The 24,262-nt window shown below is 36.3% G+C and overlaps 4 protein-coding genes and 2 pseudogenes across 5 annotated transcripts; 1 reads left to right on the plus strand and 5 right to left on the minus strand.

Moving 5' to 3' along the window:
- The first annotated feature begins 4 nt into the window (after nt 1–4).
- On the plus strand, nt 5–1,983 carry LOC125185541 (G-box-binding factor 4-like). Of its 2 annotated transcripts, XM_048082090.2 has the most exons (4): nt 15–450; nt 537–608; nt 1,436–1,465; nt 1,563–1,983. In XM_048082090.2, the coding sequence occupies exons 1-4, from the start codon at nt 91–93 to the stop codon at nt 1,641–1,643; spliced, it is 543 nt and encodes a 180-aa protein (XP_047938047.1). In that variant the 5' UTR covers nt 15–90; the 3' UTR covers nt 1,644–1,983. The 2 variants fall into 2 exon arrangements, with proteins under 2 accessions (XP_088919228.1, XP_047938047.1); XM_089063102.1 differs by lacking the exons at nt 1,436–1,465; nt 1,563–1,983 and adding an exon at nt 1,189–1,416 and having other exon boundaries at nt 5–450.
- A 430-nt stretch (nt 1,984–2,413) lies between these two features.
- On the minus strand, nt 2,414–5,012 carry LOC125185540 (HSP20-like chaperones superfamily protein). Its single transcript, XM_048082089.2, has 2 exons — nt 3,492–5,012; nt 2,414–3,385 (listed from the first exon to the last, which is right to left on the minus strand). The coding sequence occupies exons 1-2, from the start codon at nt 3,631–3,633 to the stop codon at nt 2,676–2,678; spliced, it is 852 nt and encodes a 283-aa protein (XP_047938046.1). The 5' UTR covers nt 3,634–5,012; the 3' UTR covers nt 2,414–2,675.
- Nucleotides 5,013–5,653: 641 nt separating this feature from the next.
- Nucleotides 5,654–7,262, minus strand: LOC125220733 (protein ROH1D pseudogene; annotated as a pseudogene).
- A 6,318-nt stretch (nt 7,263–13,580) lies between these two features.
- On the minus strand, nt 13,581–16,886 carry LOC125220266 (receptor-like protein EIX1; annotated as a pseudogene).
- A 3,330-nt stretch (nt 16,887–20,216) lies between these two features.
- Nucleotides 20,217–21,020, minus strand: LOC125220731 (receptor-like protein EIX2). Its single transcript, XM_048122877.1, has one exon. The coding sequence runs from the start codon at nt 21,018–21,020 to the stop codon at nt 20,217–20,219; it is 804 nt and encodes a 267-aa protein (XP_047978834.1).
- A 51-nt stretch (nt 21,021–21,071) lies between these two features.
- LOC125220729 (uncharacterized) lies at nt 21,072–22,562 on the minus strand. The gene has a single exon (XM_048122876.1). It carries the CDS (start codon nt 22,560–22,562, stop codon nt 21,072–21,074), a length of 1,491 nt encoding a protein of 496 aa, XP_047978833.1.
- Between the last annotated feature and the right edge of the window lie 1,700 nt (nt 22,563–24,262).

Below are 24,262 nucleotides of genomic sequence, written 5' to 3' on the forward strand. Positions count from 1 at the left end.
GTGTTTCTTTTTGTCGTTTTCAAAAACGATTGCAACTTCGCAAGCATAAAAGTTTCAGCAGAAATCAACAATTCGTCTTCTGATTGCGCCATGGCTCCGGATAATTCGGAGCCGCCCAGGGCCGGTAAGAGGTCGGCCGATGACGTGTGGAAGGAGATCGTGTCAGGAACTCATCAGCGGCAGCCGAAGAAGGAGATGATGACCTTGGAAGATTTTCTGCTCAAGGCCGAGGAGGCGGCTTCCAGCGGCGCTGCGGCGGCGGTGAAGCTCAAGGAAGAAGGAGGATCGATTGGGGGGATTTCTGATTTTATGAATTGCGCCGGGGAGGCGAGGGTGGGGGTTAAGAGGAGCTTCAGCTTGTCGGCGGCGCCGGGGAAGGCGGTGGAGCTGCGGCAGAGGAGGATGATCAAGAACAGAGAGAGTGCCGCGAGGTCGAGGGAGCGGAAGCAGGTTCGATTTTCCTCAATTGCGTTTAATTTGTGATTTTTTTTGCCCAAATTTTTGGTTGATTGTGGCCGGAATCTGATGGTTTTTAGGCCTATGAAGCGGAATTGGAGTCGATGGCGGCGAAGCTCGAGGAAGAAAACGATTTCCTCTTGAAAGAAAAGGTAATTTGGTTGGATCAATTTTGTGGAACTGAACTTGAGTTTGCTGATTATTGAGTGTAAATCAGCTGAAACAAAGATGATTTCAAGTTTGAGCTCAAATTGTATTGCTATTTGATGCTGTGCTTGTGTGATCTTTGGTGTCGTTGCTCGCCTTCATTGATTGTTTTCTCAATGCGTGGGGTTGTGTTGTAATGGAGAGTGCAGTTATCTTGTTCGTACAGTTCACTCGTTTTATGTTATTCGAGATCCACTGATCATTGAGTAGAGTCTGGTGTTCCTTGTGTCTGCAAATATCTTTGCTATGTGATCTTTGAGTCTAAATGTGTGTTATTATTTTCTGAGTATGGATGCTTGTTTGGTGTCGTTTCTCGTCTTTGCTGATTGTTTTCTCGATGTGTGGGCTTGTGGCGTAATGGAGAGTGAAGCAATATTGTTCATGAAATTCATCCATTTTATGTTATTCGACACCCTCTGATCTTTAAGTAGAGACTGCTGTTCCTTGTGTCTGCAAATATCTTTCCATTTTAGGCATGTTATTCGAAAACCATTCTCTATCTCACTAGAAGTATCGATTTGGCAGTACTTCTGTGGACATGCAATACATGAGATCCAGTAAACGCATCGTTGATCTTGCATTTTCGAGGGCCTGGTTGTGACAAACAGTTCCTCGAACAACAAACTATTAGATCATTCTTCCTTTTTTTTTCATACTCTTGAACTTTAGAGTGATGTCGTCCGCCACTTAATTTGTCGTGGTCAACTGTTAGCTTTCTCTATCCGTTTCCAATCTCGTGACTAACGGCGTCAAACTTCTTATTATGTTCCAGGCAGAGAACAAGAAGAAGAGGCTTAAGCAGGTAATCATCTTCTTCTGTAATTCCATATTCAAAACTTTGTACATTCATTTCCTTTTGAGATGTTTCTGTAGTATGAATAACATGATTCTTTCTGCAGCTTATGCAGAGTGTGATACCCGTAACAGAGATGCGAAGACCACCGTGCATCCTGCAGAGAAGCGGTTCCATGCAGTGGTAATCTTTGTCAATACAGCTGCAATCTGTTTTCCGAATAATTTAAGCCATTATTGTTCTATAAGGGTAGTATCTTCGTTATCTTGTTTTCCGAAAATGTGTAGATTGCTGCAGTGAAACGACAACGTTCACTTATGCTATTCGCTTAGTTTCATAACACTCATTTTCCTACTGCACCTTTACTTATGATATAGAAATAAAGCATACAATGCTTTTGAGAAGGAAAAAGTTGTGCTGCAAGCTTGTTCTCACAGGAATATATATGGCTTCTGCGACTTTTGTAGCTCGTCTCGATGAATTATCTCTTTTGACTTTACTGTTTATTGGACAGTTTTTTGATTCAATTATTAGTCATATTTAGGAGAATTCATAATAGGCTGAGGACAGAAAAGCAGGAAAGCAGAAAAAGGCAACTCTAAAAGACCGACCAATCATGGTCTCGTCTTTGCTAGTGTAATTCCTCTCCACTTTCTACTGTGTGAAAAATGGTCATAGATGATGTGCAACTACCTATGTCCCGAAGCTCTCTTTATCAACCATTCAAAGTCTCCCTAAAGCACATAGTGATCAATGGAGTTTCCGAATGGGAAACTCCTAAGGTTCAAAAAGGCAACTGCTGGTTCGGTAAGTCCTTTTTTTTTTTTTTTTTTCAGTTTTCCAGATCACATTTTACTGCAACCTTTACATTTTCAAGAACAAGAAAGCCTTCGGCCTCTACAATTTCACCGAGACAACAACCATGAATCATCGCTGAACAAAACTCCGTGTCTTACACAGTAAGTTGTTTCGTCTATTTTCATTTTCGTAATAGCCTATGGCATGCTGCATTTTCTTGTGAGTTTTTGCTTTTCCTTAGGTTACCATAGATTGTTAAGTAGTATGTCTATAAATGACAGAACAAGGTTTTAGTCAAAATCGAAGGATCAAAGTTTTCTCAGTTAGTCTACATCCATCGATTCTTGGACCAAGTTAATATTTGTATGGCAATGAATTGAAATAAATCCTTGAAACAAATTGACAATCTGCAGAAACTGATTCAATCTCTCTTTCTGCTAGTTTGGTGCTTGCTTCGTATCATTTGGAAGACGAACGCCACAAACGTCAGAAGTAGAGTCGAACCAGCAACGATGGGCAGACACAATTTGAACCTTTTCTCCCGAGGACTCTCTTCATCATCCTCTCCCACCCTAGGCTTTGCCTCTGTAGTTTCTTCAGAAGGTTCAATGGCACAAGGCTCTGCTCTGCCTTCATACGATCTTTCATCAACATCGTGCTTGTAAGTATTCGGTTCATCTTTTATTTCTTGCTCATCGTCTATGTTGCTCTGCTTTTCCTCTTCTTCCTTGCACGTGTCACCTTCTTCACCATCTTCTCCGATTCTCCCCTTGTTTGAACTTTCTGCTATGGCGCTCTTCTCGTCTGCAATCTGCAAGCTCCCAGACCCCGCTCTGACGAGCTCCGGCCTATCCTTGACTTCTTCAATGGCAGTGCCACCGCGGATTCCTTTGGCTTTCTTCGGCATGGTGATCGACAGAGTTGATTCGTCGTCGTTGAATGTGGCCTTGATCTTGTCAAGAATCACCCCTTGTGGAATTCTGAAAACTTTCTTGAATCCCTTTGTCTCTGTCTCTTTCTTGTACAATTTCCACCCCACCATGACGGTCTCTTGCACCTGCTTTTCGCCTCCTATTCCGATCAAGCTCCCGTCTTCGTTTATGTCGATCTTTATGTTCCTTCTCTTATAGCCTGCAAGAATTTCTCAAGTCAAAAAATGACGAGCTAGCAGTATAAGAGCGGTCAAAGTATAAAACAACAAAAAGTACGTGCATTTGCAAAAGCCGAAAAACGAAACCTTTGAGATGAGCAGTGAGGAAGAATGCGGTGTCCGTTTCTCTAGACACGAACACGGGGCCGGCACGGTCCTTTGCGATCCGAAAGTCGGAGGCGAACTCGTCGGCGACGTTCGTTAACTTGAGTCCTAACTCGAGCTCCATTTTCTCAATGAATTTTCGGTAATTTTTGAATGAAATGAATTGGGAGAGGTCAGGAAAATTAGCACTGTTAATTTATCAAGAAAAATAATGGCGTAAGAGAGCAAAGAATATATGCTTTGCTTCGTTTCGTTTGTGAAGAAAACTGTGTGAAAAGAATTGCCGCCGTGTCCTTCGCGGGACGCTTTGAAGAAAACTTTGAAAATAATTAACCTGTAATAAATGAAGATTTTGAGGAACTAATTTGGGCCCAATAAAATGATCTTTTTTTTGTAACACGATCAAGTGGGGCCCATGAACAGTACTATGCCAACAAAAAACAGCTTTTAGCTTTTAAAGCTTTGTCCTTTTCCAGTCACCTAAATATCTGTGCTGAGAGTGATATTGGCCTCATATTCCTAATTCCTTCCTTCATTAAAGATGATTTTATTGAGAAAATGTAATGTAATTTTACTACTATGACATTTTAAAAATAACTTAAAAAAACAATTTTGTGGAAAAGAAAGTCATAAAGCAACTTGTTCACAATAAGAGCATCTAAATGATATTATTTGAAATTTTAAACCACTAAAAGTATTGATAATAGTACGAACATCCACAATGCAGACACAATAAAATTTTCATAATTATAATATGTAGTGCCAATGTCCTACAACAACAACTTATATGAATAGATGTCGTGTATGACACACTAAAAAGTAACTTGATTATTACACTACACAAGTCCAACAACTATAAATTATACATATATGTGTGTTATACATTGTGTTAGAGAACTCTACAACGTTATATAGTACTACTAAAAGACAAATTACACAAGAAACTTATAAGAACATGTGTGAGAACTCTACAACGTTATATAGTACTACTAAAATACAAATTACACAAGAAACTTATAAGAACATGTGTGACGAATGACACATTATGCAAACACTTCATAGCTGCAATACATAATCCCACTCACCGGCGGAACCAGCATAGGGCCAAACCCCCGCTCCAGCGGGGGCTTGCCTGGTGCCGGCAGCCCATTTATACATAGGAGAGTTGAAGAGGTGGGAGCGGAAGGGGGAGAGAGGGGACGCAGCGCAGAAAGAAAGGCGAGGCGGAAATGGGGCGTAGAGGAGAGAGAATAGGGAGGTAGAAAATGGGAGAGAGGGAGGAGGAGTGCGCATAGGAGAGAGAAAAGTAGTTTTCTACTACTTTTGTCAGTTATTTTTAAAGTTTTGGAGTAAATCTCATATCACGATAGACTAGCAGAATTTTTACTTTTAAAATTTAGTTCATTCTTAAAAACTTTTGATAAAACTATATTAAATTAGTGCATTTTATGTGATAAAATATTGTAGTATTATTTTCTCTATATATAAAATTCATTTAATTATTTTATTTTTAAATTGTTTATAATATCATAATCTCTAATTTCAATTAATAAAAAAAATTACTCTCTTTATCCACTATTTAAAGATATATTTTTAGTCGCCACGAGTTTTACATTGTTATTTAACTTTATATTAATAAAGATTAATGAATGAAAAAGTCAGTGGATCATTTTTATATATTAATATTATCAGTAGTAGAATGAATATTATGAATTAGTGAAGTATGAGACCCGCTTATTAAAAGTAAAAAAAAGGTACATGTGTCTAGAAATAACGGACAATCCAAAATGACGAAACATGTTAGATTTTGGCTGACGAAAGTAATTTATTTCTAATTCATTAATTGGCAGTACTGATATTGTGGCACTATTAGAAAAGGCTATCCGCTCTCGAAAATAATTAGGCTACCGGTGTCGGACTGACATATTTTTCGTTAAATTTCAGCACCGGCTTCTTACAATTCCTGGTTCCGCCACTGATCCCACTACAATTTATATGAACATGTGAGTTACATTTTGTGTTGAAGGACTATAGTCTATACATAATTGTGCACGAGTAACACATTATGCAAGCACTCCACAACTACAAACAGAAAATGGATAGAAAATCGTGCAATTGATACATAAACAATCATAGCAAGACAATTTACTCAAAAACAAAATTCATTATTCATAGAGAATATAAATGAACATCATGGACACAGCACAAGCATTATCCAATCCTCTTCCTTCCTACTAATTTCTTTACACAAAAACACTCATCAATCATGTAATAAAAACAAGACCTTGAGTTCTACTTCGAACAATGCAATGGAACACTTGTCTAACTTGTGATTCCAATGGATCAAGCTCACTCTTCAAACCCTCACTCACATTCCTCACTTCCTCAACCCTCTCCTTCACCTCCCTCTCCCTCTCCTCCGACAACGGGAGCTCCGCAGAATCAACGAGCTCGTTCAATCGCCTCGAGCATCTCTCAATCTCTCGAATCTCCCTCAGCAACCCACATGCATTCGCCCTCTTCGACTCCTCCAATATCCTTTCCCGTAGTGAGAGGATCGCCCCGGCCCACGGGAACTGCTTCGGAACGTGGAAATGGGCCTGCAGGCCGCGATCCTGGCACGGGATCGCGGCCACCAGGGCCCACATTGTGAACACGAGCACGTGGCTCATAGTGAACACGGATAAACTAACCCCGTTCATCTCGTTGGGACGGGGCGGGGTTAGGTTATTGCATAGTGCTTGGAGTTGTTTCGCGGCGGACCACGACCGGGACACGCTCCACGAGAGGGACCGGGAGTGGACTACCCCCGGGCTTTTCTGGTCGTGGTGGCGGCCGAATGAGCGGTTTCTCGTTGCGAACGTGGCGGCGGATTGCTTCCGGTCGAGCATTCCCAGGGCGAGATCGACGAGGGCTTTCTTGGCGCGGCGGAATTGGGCATCGCCGGTGGTCCTCCGGCGGCCATCCAAGGCGGCGAGGACAATTTCAAGCTGCTTTTTCCACTGTCTGATCAGCTCGATTCCGTCGCGGACGGCGTTGCAGACGTCGAGGGCTTTGACGCTCCGGTCGAAGTAGTCGGCGGCGGCGCGATCCACCGGAGTGCGGCGGAGGACGGCGGCGTTGCCGGCCATGATCGCCGTGAATTCCTCCTGGCAGCGGAGGAATGCGTCGAGGAGGCTGCGCAGCCATGGGATTGACAGGAGGCTGCCGGAGTCCGCCGCCGCGAGGCCGTTGAACCGGTCGGCGACGTGGCGCTGGAAGGCCTCCGCCTCCGTGTCGGCGGCGGAGTGCGGCGGCGGCTCAATTGAATGGACCTGATCGCGCCGCCGGCTCAGGATCGAGAAAATTGAGCTCGGAGCTGCTGATGATGATGATTCGGTAATCGGCATTTTCCGATCACATGAAAAAAATTGGGAAATTGAAGCCGGAAATTCAAGAATCGAATCTTGGATTTGGGAAAAGTGGATTCCGATCAAGAATCGGAGATAAAGATTGAATCTTTTTGGCTTTTTATTTCAAGAAATCTTCTTTTCAGAACACCCAATCACAGAATAAATTCAAAGACACAAACTTTATGGAGTGAAGGTGTTGATGATGAGAGAGAAAGGAGGAATGTGGAGTGACGATAGAGAGAAATTGGACAGATTTTGTAGTGAAAAGAACAGAGTAATAACAGAGGTATTTAAATATGTAATTAAGAAAATGGATTTGTGTGTTTAATGGGAACTGTTAATAAATTTGGTAGTAAAAAGGGGAATTTTTAGGGTCGAAAATGGAAAGAAGCAAATTTGTTGCGAAATAAACTTACACGCTGCGAACACGAATTGGACACGCATTTCATTATTAGAATTTTCATTGGTAAACAAGTATGTTTGGAAAAATAATTATGTACGAGTACATATTTATATATATTTTCCACAATACTACGAATTAATGTTAATTATTTCGGAAATTTTCGAAAAATATTTACCAAAATGCAATGTAGAGAAAAATCTTTACCATGATTTTACTTAACTAAAAATTAGTTCTTATTATTTTCATATTAAATTTTTATAAATAAAATTGAAGTTCAATCTTAAAGCCAATACCACAAACTCTACCTAAAATTAGTAGGATAGGATAATAGTGTAAAAGTATTTGAGTTATTATTGTTAATTATATATATTTAATAAAAAAACTCAAGCGTTTTTTTTATTAAATGAATTTAATTTTAAAAGAGCACAATCAAAATGGCGTGGATATCTTTGTGATGCAATAGTTTGTGTTAATAAAAAATCAAATTTTATATAATTACAGTGTAATTAAAGTTAAGAGAATATAAGAGGAGAAGTGGTCAATAGTAATGTAATGTAAGAAGAGAAGTGGTCAACAGATATGTACATGTCATAAAAATATAATAGTAATATGTACAAATATAGTATAGGATTCAACCTTTGTAATTCGTTTTGTATTATTGTTACTTTTCAATTACATTCAACGTTTTTCACTTTGTTTTATATTTATTTATAGAAATGTGAGCATTTATGTGTGTGATCGCATTGAGTAGAGTCTGACTGATTATTTGATTTTATATATGAAATTTATTAATCATAGTATTATATTGTATAAGAAATAATGTACTACTATGTAAAAATTGGAGTATAATTTATTATTTTTGGGAGATAATTAATTTACACAGTGCAATCTTGTCGTGTGTATTAAAAAAAGAATTATGTGTATGATGATTGACTTTGTTCTATCTAGAATGTATACAATATAAAAAAATAAAACAAATATTTTACCAGTCAAAGTCTTATACAGATTTGTATCAATAGTCGAAATACACAACATTATAAAATTATTATTGAAAAAGTCTTCTCTCTAGATATTCCGAAAGTTCTTATATGTAATCTAATAAATAAAAACAACAAAAAGTATTTGCCTGTTTTTGTATGTGAAACTGACAATTGAAATTCAAGAACAGCTGTCAATATATTTATATATTGATGTATGCAAACACTATTAATAATTATTAATTGCTTCTCCAAGGAAAACAAATGGAAAAAGAAATAAATATTCTAGATAAACCAACACATCCCTAATTTAAGAAATAATTTTGACTGAGTACAACATATTGCGCACACAATATGTGACAAGAATACATAATAGCTGGCTTTGATATTGGCCCACAAAATGACAGAAATCCTAAACCCCCCAAGAAAATCATTTAAATATGATCATAGTAATATATACTTATATTGTAAGTTACAGAATACTCATATTAAATTAATCTTTACACGTGTGGGCTGCTTCTTCATTGAGAACATGGAGTTCACAATCACAGATCAACAAAAATCTATTCAAGAACAGCTGTCAAAATTTATGAACAAATTGTATTTAGTTAATTATAAAATGATTAAATGCAAATCGACCTTATACTGCAAAAGAAAACAACATATAACAAGAATAATTAAAGCAAAATATATCTCGATGAATCAGCAAAAGAATATTAGTAATAGATAGATAGATAAACAAGATCACAATAAGACAGTATAAAGCTCGAGTCGACCTCGGCAAAGGTGACTTATTCATTCTAACACACTTTCAATTTTGTGGAAAATGTGGAAAAATTGGATTAGAATAAGTCATTACCTAACACGAGTAAAAATTCCATGGTCCTTCCACACCATAATGGCATAGTGATTTGGTATGCCTTACCAATAACTTCTTGACAATTAAAAATAAAAAGGGTCTACATGCCACATCACTTGACATAAATTTGGCAACCTTATATCTAAATTTAAAGACATCCATTTAATCATTCTATGGAAAGTATAATAAATTAAATATAAAAATAATGTCATATGAATAATGAATTAACGTTAATATACTAGTACAATTTATATATGCATATTAATTTCATGATACAATAATATATGCACATAAAAGTAATCATATTGTGTTACTTTTCATGTAAAAAAAAGTCATATTATTATGGATAAGATCTTTTATTTTAATTATTTTAGTATTTATATATATAAGAAAAAGTTCACATAAATAAAAATTATGATTGAACTTATATTTTGTTAGCATATAATACTAGTATATATTGTAATTTTCATTATATTTATTAGCATGTTAAAAAAATCAAGAATTTTTAACATAAGAAAATAAAAATTAAAAATTAAAAATTAAAAAGAAATGAAATATTCATATAAAATGTTATTATTTTATAAGAGAGAGATGTCTTGTATATTACAAATTGTACTCATATTAATTAAAGTCAATTCATTATTCATATGATAGTACAATTTCTAAATTTAATTTATTACACTTTCCTTAAAATGCTCATAATGGATGCCTTTAAATTTAGATATAAGATTGCCATATTTATGTCAAGTGATGTGGCATATGGACCCTTTTTATTTCCAATTGTCAAGGAGTTATTGGTGAGGCACACCAAATCACTATGTCATCATAGCGTGGAAGGAGCATGAAATTTTTACTCCCTAACACACATAATTTCTCAATGAAGCTGATTTCAATATGTCACTATTTTCCTAAACATGATTACGTTCATTAATTTTTAAAAGATTAGATGCGATTTTATGAATAAGAGGTGTAGAATCTAAGTTACCAACCATTCCTTTCCATTAAAATCTGTGTTATTTACTGTATATAATCATTAAATGGAGAATATTACATGAGATCTCCAAGTATGAAAAAAGTAGAACTGAATCTGTTAAATAGTAAACAAATTATTATTATTATTATTGAAATAATTATGGAATTGAAAAATAATTATTCCAGAACATAATTATAAGATGCATGTTTAGTAATTCATCCATATTAGTCACCATTTCAATTTTATAAACACTTATCACTCTAATTTCATGTTGTGTATATCACCATCTATATCTTCAAATAATCATAATATCAATTTTTTATTTTTTAGACACAATTCAATATGTGGGATACCACAGGGAGTTATGTGTTGGTACCAAATGGAGTATTATTGAAGTGTGACTAGACAAATCCTACCCTTTTAACTAATGCTCAAAAGTTATATTTAGTGTTGACAAGAAAAGTGGGGTTCTCAACCATTTAACACTATGATGTGATAATGAATAAAATTAAAATGATAGGCCACCAATTTCCTTTTCAATGTCCCATTTTCTTGAATCTTGACTTTGAAATTTTCAAATTTGTAACATATCAACCTAACATAATAATAATATTTCTACATATAATTGAGCTGCAATGTTCCATTTGGAAACATAGAGGTGTAGTGTAGGGAATATTTTGGTTAAGTAGGCCTCATTATTTTGGTAGTAAATATGAGTCATGAGTTAATTTGTGTTGTTTGTGGCCCATATGATTTTTGTGCTATTTAATTTAATCACAATGCAAGTGGATTTGTAATGAGACCTAATTTAAGTGACAAGAATTGTGGATTCAGTTCCATTTATGTATGATGTATATTTTTCACATTATGGTGGTGGTGTTAAATTCTTACGTTATGATGGCATAATGATGTCTAGGCGTTGCAAGATTTTCAATTTGGAGTTGTGAGTCGTGGGATAAATATTTATTTTACACAAAATATATTTGAAGTGTAGGAGACCACTAGTATTCGCAATAGTATAACATAACTTTAATTAGATATTTCACTTGTCGTTCCTAAATCTAAAATAATACGTAATAATATTTCAACATATAATTGAGCTACATTAATGTCCCATTTGGATGCATAGAGACGTGCAGGGAATATTTTGGTGAGTAGGACTCCTTATTTTGGTAGAAAATATGAGTCATGAGTTAATGTTGTGTTGTTTGTGGCCCATTTGAATCCTGTGCTATCTAATTTTAGGTGTCGTTCAACTGCGATTGCTTATTATTATATGATATCTATATATTTAAGATTAAATGGTGAAATTATTTTAGTTGGAAGGATATGGCTATAGCTCATAATCATATGATTATTCATTTACGATTGAGTTGTAAAATTTAATCGCATGAACCAAATATAATACGTATTCAGTCATGAATAATATAATCTTTCGAACCGAACAAGTCCGTAGCGTATATTAGATCTATCAATGAGACAAAACTCAAACAGCAAAGATGATACATTATAAGATATTCTTGCTTTCATAGTCAGTAGAGATATGTTGCTGTTCAATAAATAAATTTATAAGAATTTTAGGTTCGAATACCTGATTTTCTGTACTACTTACTTAAATTGTACCAAATGACAACCCTAGAATCTTACTTCACGGCTTTTAATACATGTACTAGTTTACATCATTAATGAATTTTTTATATACTAAATGAATTTTTTATATACTATGCAGGCGTGCATAATATTTGTAAACTTACATTATTAAAAAAAAAACTGAAATTACTATATTTGTAATGTTGAAAATGGGTCAACTTTAAATCTCAACTTTTACATATTCTATTGAATTGTGTGTTACATGGGAAGCCTTGTGGGCCGGTCGGCCCAATCACTACATGCGAGTGAGCCCAATGGGCTTGGCCTTTTCACTGAAAATTCCAATGCATAAACAAAACATAGCATGAGATAATTCTTTACCAAAAAAAAAAATAAAAAAAATTGCAATACTAGGAGAGACTACTTTATTAAAGAATGGTACATAGATTCATGGGTTCTTCCCTGTGGTAAGCTGCGGTATAATCCATCATACGATAAGGCTCACGTCGTCTACGATCATATTCATAATTATAGTACTCCGTTGATATTGTTTGAAGTGTAAGAATAATTTGGAATCATCCTACTTGAATACTCTCGTGGGCCATAGGAATCTTTGTAGCTACCATAGCGATAAGATTCACTTTGCATTTTTTGATGTTTGAGATTCGCCCACACGACTTCCGCATGTCCATTGCATCTCGATATTGCCCTGATGCAATAATTCGGGTCGACTTGGCCCACGATCGTCGCTTCACTTCTCTCCGCATCCATTCTGATATCGTATGTTCCTTGCAAATAATTATTGTGGGATTTCTTTAAATATTGAAAGATAATAATCACATACATAAAAAAAAGAAAAAAACTATATTTTGATTACCGGTGATTGTACTTGGTATTTCCATGATGTGTCTTTTGCATGGGTCGCAACGAGGGTGCACTTTCAAAATACAGCACTGCAATTTTGATAGCAAGAAAGTTAGCAAAATATACAATAAATAGACAAATAGTAGAAGCAATTGAGAATAAATATACCAAAGTTGCGTAATTATCCATGGGAGAAAAATTCTTGGTGAAAAGCTGCGATTTATGTAGTAAATCGATTTGGCTATATATAATGAACTGATTTGAATAAATTGAATTAAATATTGCTATACCTAAAATAATATAGAGGTTTGGAATATGCTTAAATTAATATTTAGGCCATATATAGAGTTAGATATTGTTTCCAAAATGGAGTATGAATCGAATAATAAACAATTTAACAAAGATTGTCTTCAAATTTCTTTTAACGTTATTTTCATCAAAATCATACAAAATCAAATTATATCATTTCTAAATTTTATACCAAAATTCATAAAAGACCTAGAATAATATTATATCATAATTAAGGGGTGTGATCATTGCCAACTTGCTAACTCATCAAAACAGTGTATTAAAAATGTGAACACGGTAACATTAAATTGTCAACACATAATTTTGTTGAACTTTAATATAATGTGTCGATTTTATGTGTTGACATTTTAATGTCACCATGTTGATAACTTAGCAGAGTTAGCAATTTAAATAGTTAGCAATATAACGCACCTCTCATAATTAAAACACCTCATAATTTATAATTGTAAATTTTCTACCAAAACTAGTTTTACCTTAAATTGAGAGAAAAGAAAACAAAATTGTTAATTTTATTTATATGTTGGGAGGCTTATCAACATCTTCTCTCTGCAAGCGGTGAAGAATCAATGCGTCGTTTCAGGTTTGACTGTTTATGAGCATAGTAATAAATCAAGACATTGATTTAGGAATGCTTAGTTTTCTGCTAATTGCTATCGTAAGTTAAAGTTATGGACAGTTCCTGTTTGATAAAATGCCCCAACCACTTTGCTCAAAATTTTTGATCAACAACTTAGCTATTATGCATCATATCTATGGAAAGTTGAACTAAACTAGGAGAAAAAGATAACAACATTACCTTATAGAATTTGAGAGTAGATGCATAATACATTGCTAATCCTATGTAGATGTTGTGAGTCTTATCCACATCCTCTCTAGAAACCCAAAATATGCATCTCTCCACGCCTTCTTCGACACTAATGTTGTGCAAACCACTGAAAATCCCACTGCATAACTCAAAGAAAACACCACATAAAACCACTCAATCTCTGCAGCTTTCTCATTCATCTCTTTAATTCCTCCTTCACTGCAGTTGCTTGTCAATGGCAGGCCACAAAGATGGTTACCTGCAAAGCTTGAAGCGTTGAAGCTTTGGAGCTGTGTGCCTTCTGGAATCCTTCCTGTTAAGTTGTTGTAAGACAAGTCGAGATAACCCAATCCAGATATGAATGCAAGGCTGCTGGGAATTCGACCCCACAGGGAGTTTCTTGATAGATCAAGAGATTCCAACTGCTTCATTTCTCCAATATTCTCGGGGATCAAACCTGTTAGCTGATTGCCTGACAAGTTTAAGGATCCCAACTCCGACAAACTTGTTAACTCATTTGGGATTTCTCCAGACAGATTGTTCGTCGAAAGGTCAATGCTGGTAACCAAGGGAAGAATGCTGTCGAACTCCAGTTTACCGCCTTTTTCACTACCAGTGCGCTCTCTCTGAACCCTCCCTTATTGAAAATGGAGTAAGAGTACCATGATTTCTCATTTCCATACTGTTTGAATAGATCTGACAAACTCCTCCTCTTCATAGCCATTGCAGTGAAATTCTGAATACACCTCGGTATTACGCCTGAAAGTTTATTGTTGGCGAGATCCAATATCTGCAGATAGCTCAGCTGGCATATCTCTGAAGGTATCTGACCACTCATGTTGTTCGAGCGCAGTATCAGAATCCTCAAGCCGACTAGACTTGTTCCTATCCACGCCGGTATGTTCCCTTCAAGGTTGTTATCTGCAAACCCAATCTTCACCAGCTTAATGCAGTTGTGCATTGCAAAAGGTATCACCCCGGAGAATCTATTGTTTTGAAGATTCAAAGATTCAAGATTAGCAAGAAACCCAATAGAAGTTGGAATGCTTCCATACATTTGGTTATTGCCTAGGCTCAGATATCTCAAAGAAGGCCATTTGTTCCAACAATCTGGCAATTCCCCACTTAATAGATTCCCTCCCAGGTGAAGAATCTCCAACGAATATGTTGGATACGTCTCATCACATAGAAAGTGAGCTATACCTCCGAAAAATGAATTATCGGACAGATCCAGCTCCTTCAAAGTATCTCTAACTCGAGGCAATGGGCCTTCGAGTTTGTTAGAACTCAAGTATATAAACTGAGCAGCGCCACGGACATCAAGGATCTGTCCATGGAGCTGGTTATGGGAGAGATTCAAGATCTGAGTATTCCAGAACCAGCTTGGAACACTACCTGAGATTCCAGTATTAGACAGATCCAGATACTTCGAGAGATTCTTCTGCTTCTCAAGCCATGAAGGAATCTGGGAGCCGGAGCCTAAACTCCATGATCCTAGTCCAAGAGCATTAAATTGGAAGGGGGGGATCCAACTTTGGCTTATATTCAAACTCAACTGATTGTAAGAAGCTGAGAAAACCTCGAGTTTAGTGAGATTTGCGAAGAGAGTTTCAGTTACTACTCCTTCCAGCTTGTTATCAAAGATAGCCATCCATTCAAGATTACAAAGTTGGCCCAAACTATGAGGAAGGTTTTGTGTTAGTTTGTTACCAACTAATGTCAAAACTTTTAAAGATGACAACTTTCCCATGCTGGCTGGAATTGGACCGGTTAGTAGATTCTTGTTGAGATTAAGATATTCAAGACTCTTGAACTCTCCTAGTTGATCTATCAACTGGCCAGAGATTCGATTAAACTGCAAATCTAAGACTTCCAATGTTTCCAAGAAGCACACCGACATATTTCCAAAAAAATCAGATATATTTCCTTGGATATTATTGTTGGATAAGGACAACCTTCTTGTTTTGCACAGGTTAGTAAATCCTGCTGGAACTGCACCAGTTAGGACATTGTAATCCAAAATAACAAACTCCAAATCTATACAAGAATAGAGCCAGCTTGGAACTGTGGAGTTTAAAAAATTGAAAGAGAGATCAATATACTTCAGTTTGGTGGCATTACTGTTAATTGGAATTGGACCTATGAAAGAGTTGTTCCTTAGATCAAGAAAATGAAGATTGTGAAGCCCAAATATCCATTTACTTCAATGGAATGGAAGTTGTTGGAAGAGAGATCAAGAAAAGTTAAGGAAGTGATGTTGAGATAACTCAGAGGAGATATGTAACCAAGACTGCAATTTTGAAAATGAAGCTGTTGCAAAGAAGGGAGTGTGTTGATCACCTGCACCCAATCTGCAGCTCTGCTGAGGTTCACAAAGTTCATATTGAGATGCTCGAGTCCAGAAAGCTGCGATAACCATTCAAGATTATCAACTTGTAACAGGTTTGGAAAGCTTACATGAGCAGCAAATTCCATGTCTGGATAACCACCCATATAATTGCTGTAATAGTAGTTTGTGTGACCAGCAGGCACGATGTTTGGAAAGCCGGCCATATCTAGAGTGTGTAGATATGAAAGGTTCCCGATGGTATGGGGAATCACTCCATGAAATCCAGCAAAAGAGAGGTTGAAAAGCTTGAGTTTTGTGAATGATCCGAAGAAGGAAGGGATTGTTTGTTTGAAGTTGTTGAGACTCAAGTCAAGTTGAGTCAAGTGTTTGAGATTGAGCAAAGATGAATTGATTTGGCCTCTCAAACTCAAACCGCGGAGATGGAGTTGGTGAACATGGCCAGTTGAGTTGTTGCAAACTACACCATTCCATTTGCAACAGTTGACATCATAATCTTCATTCCATGAAGAGAGTTGATGGTATGGATCTTGCAAGGAGTGCTTGAAACTTAGGAGTGACTGTTTATCAATTTGTGGGCAGAGAATAGAGTTACATAATTTGAAACATGTTATGGACAAAAAAAGAAGGAAGAGAGAGAGAGTTGCAATGGTTGGATTTGAGCTGACCATCTTTGTTAGTGTTATGGCAAGGATGATTAGGAATATATATATATAGGGACGTATTCAGGTCAGAACGCTAAGTATAAGTAAAACTCAAAACACTTGCAGTCCATTGGATCATATGATCTAATGGTTAGATTAATGCCACGTGTCATCTAATAATGTAGAATTTTAGACTAATAATGTAGCTCGGATAATAATGTAGCATTTTAGTTTAATAATGTAGCATTTTAGTTTAGAAATGTACAGTTTTAGTCTTACAATATACATTTCTAGTCTAATAATGTACCTCGCCTAATAATGTAGATTTTTAGTATCATAATGTAACAAATCACAGCCATCCAATCTAATGATCCAAGGGCTGTGATTTGTGCTGTGTTTTACGCTAAGATGCTGTAAGGACCCTAACACACCCCTATATATATATATATATATATATATATATATATATATATAGACTTTGTTCATGTAAGACCTGCGACGCTTCGTTTCTCTCATGCACATATTGAGGTGCTTGTCGTCTTCAACCTCACCCGACTGTGTGCGTGTGAGCGTGAGCGTGAGAACTAAACTATGAGGGATAGAGGATCAGATCTACTTGAATATAATCTGGCTGAGACTTTTGTCTCTGTGCCTTTTGATCTGTGCGTGAGAGAGTTATTCAGGGTTTCTTTGTGAGAGTTGTCAGTTGAACTTTAAGTCCGTTGTTCGGAGCTTCTTTGTGAAGTTACCCCGGTGGTTGGTGACTGGGTCAAGGTTTTCGGTGGTCACGAGGAAGATTTGTGTCGCTCCTTGCTTTCTCAAATGCGATTGTTCGGTAAAAGAGTGATTCGAGAGAACTGTGGCCGTGCAAATTTGAGCATTCGATATCGTCTTTTATCTTGTCTTTTTTGTACTCCCTATGGCCACGATTATGTTTCCAACTTTGACCCAACACGAGTTTCAAGAAGTATAGAGAAAAATGAGTAGAAAATGTTAATCAAATGTGAGTTCTACTTTTATAGGAGTAATATAGAGTGAAATGAGATAGTTGAATATGATGTCTATTATTAAAAATAGTAAAAGTGTGTTAGCTGACAATTAATAAGCGACATCCCAAAATTGAAGATCGAGACAAAAATTGGCAAACGGAGGGAGTATACTGTTTTGTAAGTTCTTAGATCTGTATTATTTTCTGGTAGATCTAACATTCTTGTATTCTTCTTATAAATTTTTGTATATAAATCTTTTGCCGATAACAATTGATATGTCGATCGTGAGGCTGATCACCCACAATTAAACAAAAGGTGGTCTTGGTAATAAAGTGAAATATAAATATCTGAAGGACAATTTGCAAGTATATTCTTAAATTTCTGTTAAATTCTGATTTTGTATATCGGACTTAAAATGCGTTTCTAGATATTCTGATTTTTGCAATCAAACTACTGATTTGATCGAATTTGCTATCAACCAAGATTTCAATGTTGATATAATTTGACGACTTACTCACGTAATATTATCAGACACCGACCAAATTACACATTTTTGGCAGTGAAACAATATTGTATTAAAAAATTAAATAATTTCATATTTTAAAATTATGATATATTAAGTGTTGTTAGCACCAAAATCTTGATTAATTGCAAAATCAGAATAAATTAATAATTTGATGTAAAACAAAGAATTTGGGGCAAGTTAATTAATTTGTAGGCAAATATCCCATATCTAAATTGCCCTTGTTATATTTTGTTCTTCCGAGTATGATTTTCTTTAACTTTTGAAAGTTTTTTAACCAAATAGTTATAAGATGATATAAAATTAACATTATTGTCCTAGAGAAAATCCGGAGTTTTGAACCATATGTCATATTTCTTGATTATGTAAAAGTAAACAAAGTCGGAAAGATGAAAGGAACTAGTAGGAGAATATGAATCAGTCGTAGTTTGAGAAAAACAAAACGACCTTGACTTATAATTTTCAAAGAAATTAATTTTCAAAATGAAATGTGTCCGGATTTTTTTTTCGGAAGACTGAGACATACGTAACATATCTCTAAGGAGAGAGATTCAGTTTAGAACTATCTTGAAATGAGAACTTATCAATTGAAACACAAATTGTCTATTACTAATATAGTTTGTGATGTCAACTGATATATATTGTACTGCGAGTTAATAAGTTATGAAAGTTTTTAATATCTCTAGATATTATAAATATACTATCATAGCTAACATTTAGAGTTGTAATGTACTCCATATTAATGTATAGATTAAATATCTTATGTTCATGATGGTGTGATCTTCAAAATTTGTGTTGTAATTACAAATAATTAATTTCAAGTTTTATCGAATGCTTGTTTGGTTTACTGCTTTGGTAATCAGTGAACCCGAATATCCGTAAAAGTTCTGTAAAATCACTTTATAACAATTTCGGATTTGAGTACCAGATTTATTTTGTACTCCCTCCGTCTGCGAATGGGAGTCCCGTTTTTCCGCGAATAGGAGTCCCGGTTCACTTTTACCATAAATGGTAATAGGGTCTCACCTTCCACTAACTCATTTCACTCACATTTCATTTAAAACTAATATATACAAGTGGGACCCATATTCCACTAACTTTTTTCCACTCACTTTTCTTAACATTTCTTAAAACTCGTGCCGCCCATGAATGAGACTCCTAATGGCGGACGGAGGGAGTAATGCTTATCTAAATTGTACCAATTGACAATCATAAAATCTTATTTCATGGCTTTTAATACAAATCATAAAATCACAACTCACTAATTTGTAGAGTTCAATGTTGGACTTTAAATTTAAATCTCAATTTTTACTTAAATCATTGAATTTGTGTCTTAGCAAAGAAGCCTTGTGGGCCGATTGGCCCAATATGTGCATGCGACTGAGCCCAATGGGCCTGGCCTTATATCTTTGCTTTCTTTTATGAATTCATATAATTAATTTTATACACAATCCCCATTTTATAACTACCCAGTTAGTAAAATTTGTAAATGCATAAGGCCTATTATTTCGTCATCAGTTAAAATTATGGAGAGTTCCTGTTTGATAAAATGCCCCAACCAAACTTTTGCTCTTTTCATTCTTTATTTGCTCAGAATTTGTTATCGACAATAAATATGGAAAGTTGATGCAAGGTTGCTAAACTAGGAGAAAAAGAAAACAACATTACACCATGTAATTTGAGAGTGCAGAGATAATGCATTGTTAATCGGTGAAGAAGCAATGCGTCGTTGCAGGTTTGTATTCTGCAAATTTATTTCATCGTAGGTTCAAATTGAATAAGGAATGCTTTGTATTCTGCTGATTTTCGTCGTAATTTCAATTTATGGACAGTTCCTGTTTGATAAAATGTCCAGCCAAACTTTTAGTCTCTTCTTTAACCTCTTTGCTCAAAATTTGTGACCAACAACTTCACTATTATAAATCATACCTATAGAAAGGATATAGTAGTTTCAGCTAAACTGGGAGAAAAGGAAAACAACATTACACTCTAGAATTTGCGAGTAGAGGAAATATAATATAAATTGGTAATCCTATGTAGATGTTGTGAGTCTAATCCACATCCACTCTATCAATCCAAAATATGCATATCTCCACCTCTTCTTCAACACTAATGCTGTGCAAGCCACTGAAAATCCCACAGCATAACCCAAAGACAGCAGCACATAAAACCACTCAACCTCTGCAGCTTCCTCATTCATCTCTTTAATTCCTCCTTCACTGCAGTTGCTTGTCAATGGCAGGCCGCAGAGATGGTTACCGACGAAGCTTGAAGCGTTGAAGCTTTGGAGCTGCGTGCCCTCTGGAATCCTTCCTGTTAAGTTGTTGTAAGACAAGTCGAGATAACCCAAACCAGATATGGATGCAAGGCTTCTGGGAATTCGACCATAAAGGGAGTTTCTTGATAGATCGAGAGATTCCAACTGCTTCATTTCTCCAATATTCTTGGGGATCAAACCGGTCAGCTGATTCCCCGACAAGTTTAAGGATCCCAACTCCGACAAACTTGTTAACTCATTTGGGATTTCTCCGGACAGACTGTTCACTGAAAGGTCGATGCTGGTAACCAAGGGAAGAATGTTGTCGAACTCCAGTTTACCGCCTTTTTTCACTACCAGCGCGCTCTCTCTGAACCCTCCCGCACTGAAAACGGAGTAAGAGTACCATAATTTCTCATTTCCATACAGTGTGTATAGATCTGACAAACTCCTCTTCATAACCATTGCAGTAAAATCATGAATACACCTCGGTATTACGCCTGAAAGTTTATTGTTGGCGAGATCCAATATCTGCAGATAGCTCAGCTGGCATATCTCTGAAGGTATCTGACCACTCATGTTGTTCGAGCGCAGTATCAGAATCCTCAACCCGACTAGGCTTGTTCCTATTCACACAGGTATGTTCCCTTCAAGGTTGTTATCTGCAAGCCCAATCTTCACCAGCTTAATGCGGTTATGCATTGCAAAAGGTATCTCCCCAGAGAACCTATTGTTTTGAAGATTCAAAGATTCCAGATTTGCAAGAAATGCAATAGAAGTAGGAATGCTTCCATGCATTTGGTTATTGCGTAGGCTCAGATATCTCAAAGAAGGCCATTTGTTCCAACAATCTGGCAGTTCCCCACTTAATAGATTCTCTCCCAGATGAAGAATCTCCAACGAATATGTTGGATATGTCTCATCACATAGAAAGTGGGCTAGGCCTCCGGAGAATGAATTATTGGACAGATCAAGCTCCTTTAAAGCATCTCCAACTCGAGGCAATGGGCCTTCGAATTTGTTAGAACTCAAGTATATACACAGAGCAACGCCACTGAGATCTGGGAGCTCTCCTTGAAGATGGTTATGGGAGAGATTCAAGGTCTGAGTATCCCAAAACCAGCTTGGAATACTACCTGAGATTCCAGTACCAGCCAGATCCAGATACTTCGAGAGATTCTTCTGCTTCTCAAGCCATGAAGGAATCTTGGAGCCAGAGCCTAAGCTCCATGATCCTAGTCCAAGAACAATAAGTTGGAAGGGGGGAATCCAACTTTTGCTTACATTCAAACTCAACTGATTGTTAGAAGCTGAGAAAATCTCGAGTTTAGTGAGATTTGCAAAGAGAGTTTCAGTCACTACTCCTTCAAGCTTGTTATCAAAGATATAAAATCCTTTAAGATTACAAAGTTGGCCCAAACCATGAGGAAGGTTTTGTGTTAGTTTGTTATAACCTAAGCCCAAAACTTTCAAAGATGACAACTTTCCCATGCTGGCTGGAATTGGACCAGTTAATAAATTCTTGTTGAGATTAAGATATTCAAGTCTCTTAAACTCTCCTAGTTGATCTATCAACTGACCAGAGATTTGATTAAACCTTAAATCTAGGACTTCCAATGCCTCCAAGAAGCACTTCGACATATTTCCAAATAAATCAGATATATTTCCTTGGAAATTATTGTTGGATAAGGACAACCTTCTTGTTCTGCACAAGTTATTAAATCCTGCTGGAACTGCACCAGTAAGGAAGTTGAAATCCAAAACAACAGACTCCAAATCTATACAAGAATAGAGCCAACTTGGAACTGTGGAGTTTAAAAAATTGAAAGAGAGATCAATATACTTGGTGGCATTACTGTTAGCAGGAATTGGACCTATGAAAGAGTTGTTCCTTAGATCAAGAAAATGAAGATTGTGATACCCAAATATCCATTTTGGGACCTCGATGGAATGGAAGTTGTTGGATGAGAGATCGAGAAGAGTTAATGAAGTGATGTTGATATAACTCAGAGAAGATATGTAACCAAGACTGCAATTTTGAAAATGAAGCTGTTGCAAAGAAGGGAGTGTATTGATCACCTGCACCCAATCTGTAGCTCTGCTGAGGTTCACAAAGTTCATATTGAGATGCTCGAGTCCAGAAAGCCGCGATAATCATTCGAGATTATCAACTCGTAGAAGGTTCAGAAAGCTTACATGAGCAGCAAATTCCATGTCTGGATAACCACCAAAATCTTTGCTGTGATAGTAGTTGTTGTGACCAGCAGGCACGATATTGTAGTTGTTGTAACCAGCAGGCACGATGTTTGGAAATCCGGCCATATCTAGAGTGTGTAGGTATGAAAGGTTTCCGATGGTATGGGGAATCACACCATAAAATCCAGCAAAAGAGAGGTTGAAAAGCTCGAGCTGTGTGAATGATCCAAAAAAGGAAGGGTTTGTTTGTTTGAAGTTGTTGAGACTCAAGTCAAGATGAGTCAAGTGTTTGAGATTGAGCAAAGATGAATTGATTTGGCCTCTCAAACTCAAACTGCGGAGATTGAGTTGGTGAACATGGCCAGTTGAGTTGTTGCAAACTACACCTTTCCATTTGCAACAGTTGACATCGTTATCATCATCCCATGAAGAGAGTTGATGGTAGGGATCTTGCAAGGAGCGCTTGAAACTTAGGAGGGACTGTTTTTCAATTTGTGGGCACAAAATAGAGTTGCATTTGCATAGTTTGAAAGTAATAGGGAAGAAAATTAGGAAGAAAGATAGAGTTGCAATGCTCATCTTTGTTGTGTTATGGCAAGGAAGGTTAGGAATGTATATATAGACGTTGTGCATATACCTTTTTATTTCCTTGCTCTTATCATGCTAATCATTTTAATGCTAGGATAATTTACAAGGGTGTGAATCAGCCAGAGTATTATTCATTAGCTATTATTGAGTCTGCCTCGAATCTATTTGTAAATGAAACAAACAAGTTATCTAACATTATTGTATTTAGTAAATCCACATGTCATTGGTTTTAAGTTAAACCTCACGAACTCCTAACATGATATCAGAGTGGATCACCCGCTAATACCCCAAGATATATTCAGTCCAAAATATTCCTGGATGATGACCAGTGAAGGGTTGGCCAAGGAGGACAATAACCGGTGAAGGGTCGGCCAAGGAGGAACATGAGCGACGGTTTTGAGTATTTTAAGGTTAGGTTTACGAAACTTGCGATGAAAGTAAAAGCGAAGAAGATATCAATTCTAATTCTTTCTTATTGAATATTGTGTAATAATTGAATTAGAAGTATTTATATGACTAGGCGGTTCGACTCGTAATACGATCCGACAAAGAACTGTTAAGAAAACTCAGAAAGGGGCTTTAATTGTGTTAGACTCAAAAGGAAATAAAATACATAAAAGAATAAAGGGATCTAGCACACAATAATATGGAACTTTCGAAAAAGTTAGTTTTCCCCACGAACTTTAAAATTGACAAATAATATCACGAACTTTACCCCGAGTTTGTTATTTCCCACCAACGAAAAAATTCTAGCAAATAATATTATGATACGTATTTTTTTTTCATAATTTCTCGACAACAACTTCGAAAGCTTCAAGTTTTTCAATCTTTGAAGATAGTTTTTCTTGAAGCATACCCTCCAAAATTGTCTTCGGTCTATTAATATAGCTGGAATTTTTTCATTGGGGGAAATAAAAAACCTGATGTAAAGTTTGTGATATTATTTGCCAATTTCAAAATTTGTGGAAAAAACCAAACTTTTTGAAAATCACGACATCTCTTTGGGGGGCCACGCTTTCTCGGTGGCCGTTCTGAGT

The sequence above is a fragment of the Salvia hispanica genome, chromosome 1 (assembly GCF_029641045.1).
Source record: "Salvia hispanica isolate PSC_SH4W2 chromosome 1, Shi_PSC_v1, whole genome shotgun sequence".
In the NCBI taxonomy this organism is placed as follows: Eukaryota; Viridiplantae; Streptophyta; class Magnoliopsida; order Lamiales; family Lamiaceae; genus Salvia; species Salvia hispanica.

Bases quoted from the DNA above. Each gene is read 5' to 3' on its own strand.
- LOC125185541 (XM_048082090.2), top strand. From the start codon at position 91: ATGGCTCCGGATAATTCGGAGCCGCCCAGGGCCGGTAAGAGGTCGGCC. The intron at 451-536 runs GTTCGATTTTCC...GATGGTTTTTAG, and splicing joins GGTCGAGGGAGCGGAAGCAG to GCCTATGAAGCGGAATTGGA. The intron at 609-1,435 runs GTAATTTGGTTG...ATTATGTTCCAG, and splicing joins ATTTCCTCTTGAAAGAAAAG to GCAGAGAACAAGAAGAAGAG.
- LOC125185540 (XM_048082089.2), bottom strand. From the start codon at position 3,633: ATGGAGCTCGAGTTAGGACTCAAGTTAACGAACGTCGCCGACGAGTTC. The intron at 3,386-3,491 runs GTTTCGTTTTTC...AAATTCTTGCAG, and splicing joins CCTCACTGCTCATCTCAAAG to GCTATAAGAGAAGGAACATA.
- LOC125220731 (XM_048122877.1), bottom strand. From the start codon at position 21,020: ATGAGTGGTCAGATACCTTCAGAGATATGCCAGCTGAGCTATCTGCAG.
- LOC125220729 (XM_048122876.1), bottom strand. From the start codon at position 22,562: ATGAACTTTGTGAACCTCAGCAGAGCTACAGATTGGGTGCAGGTGATC.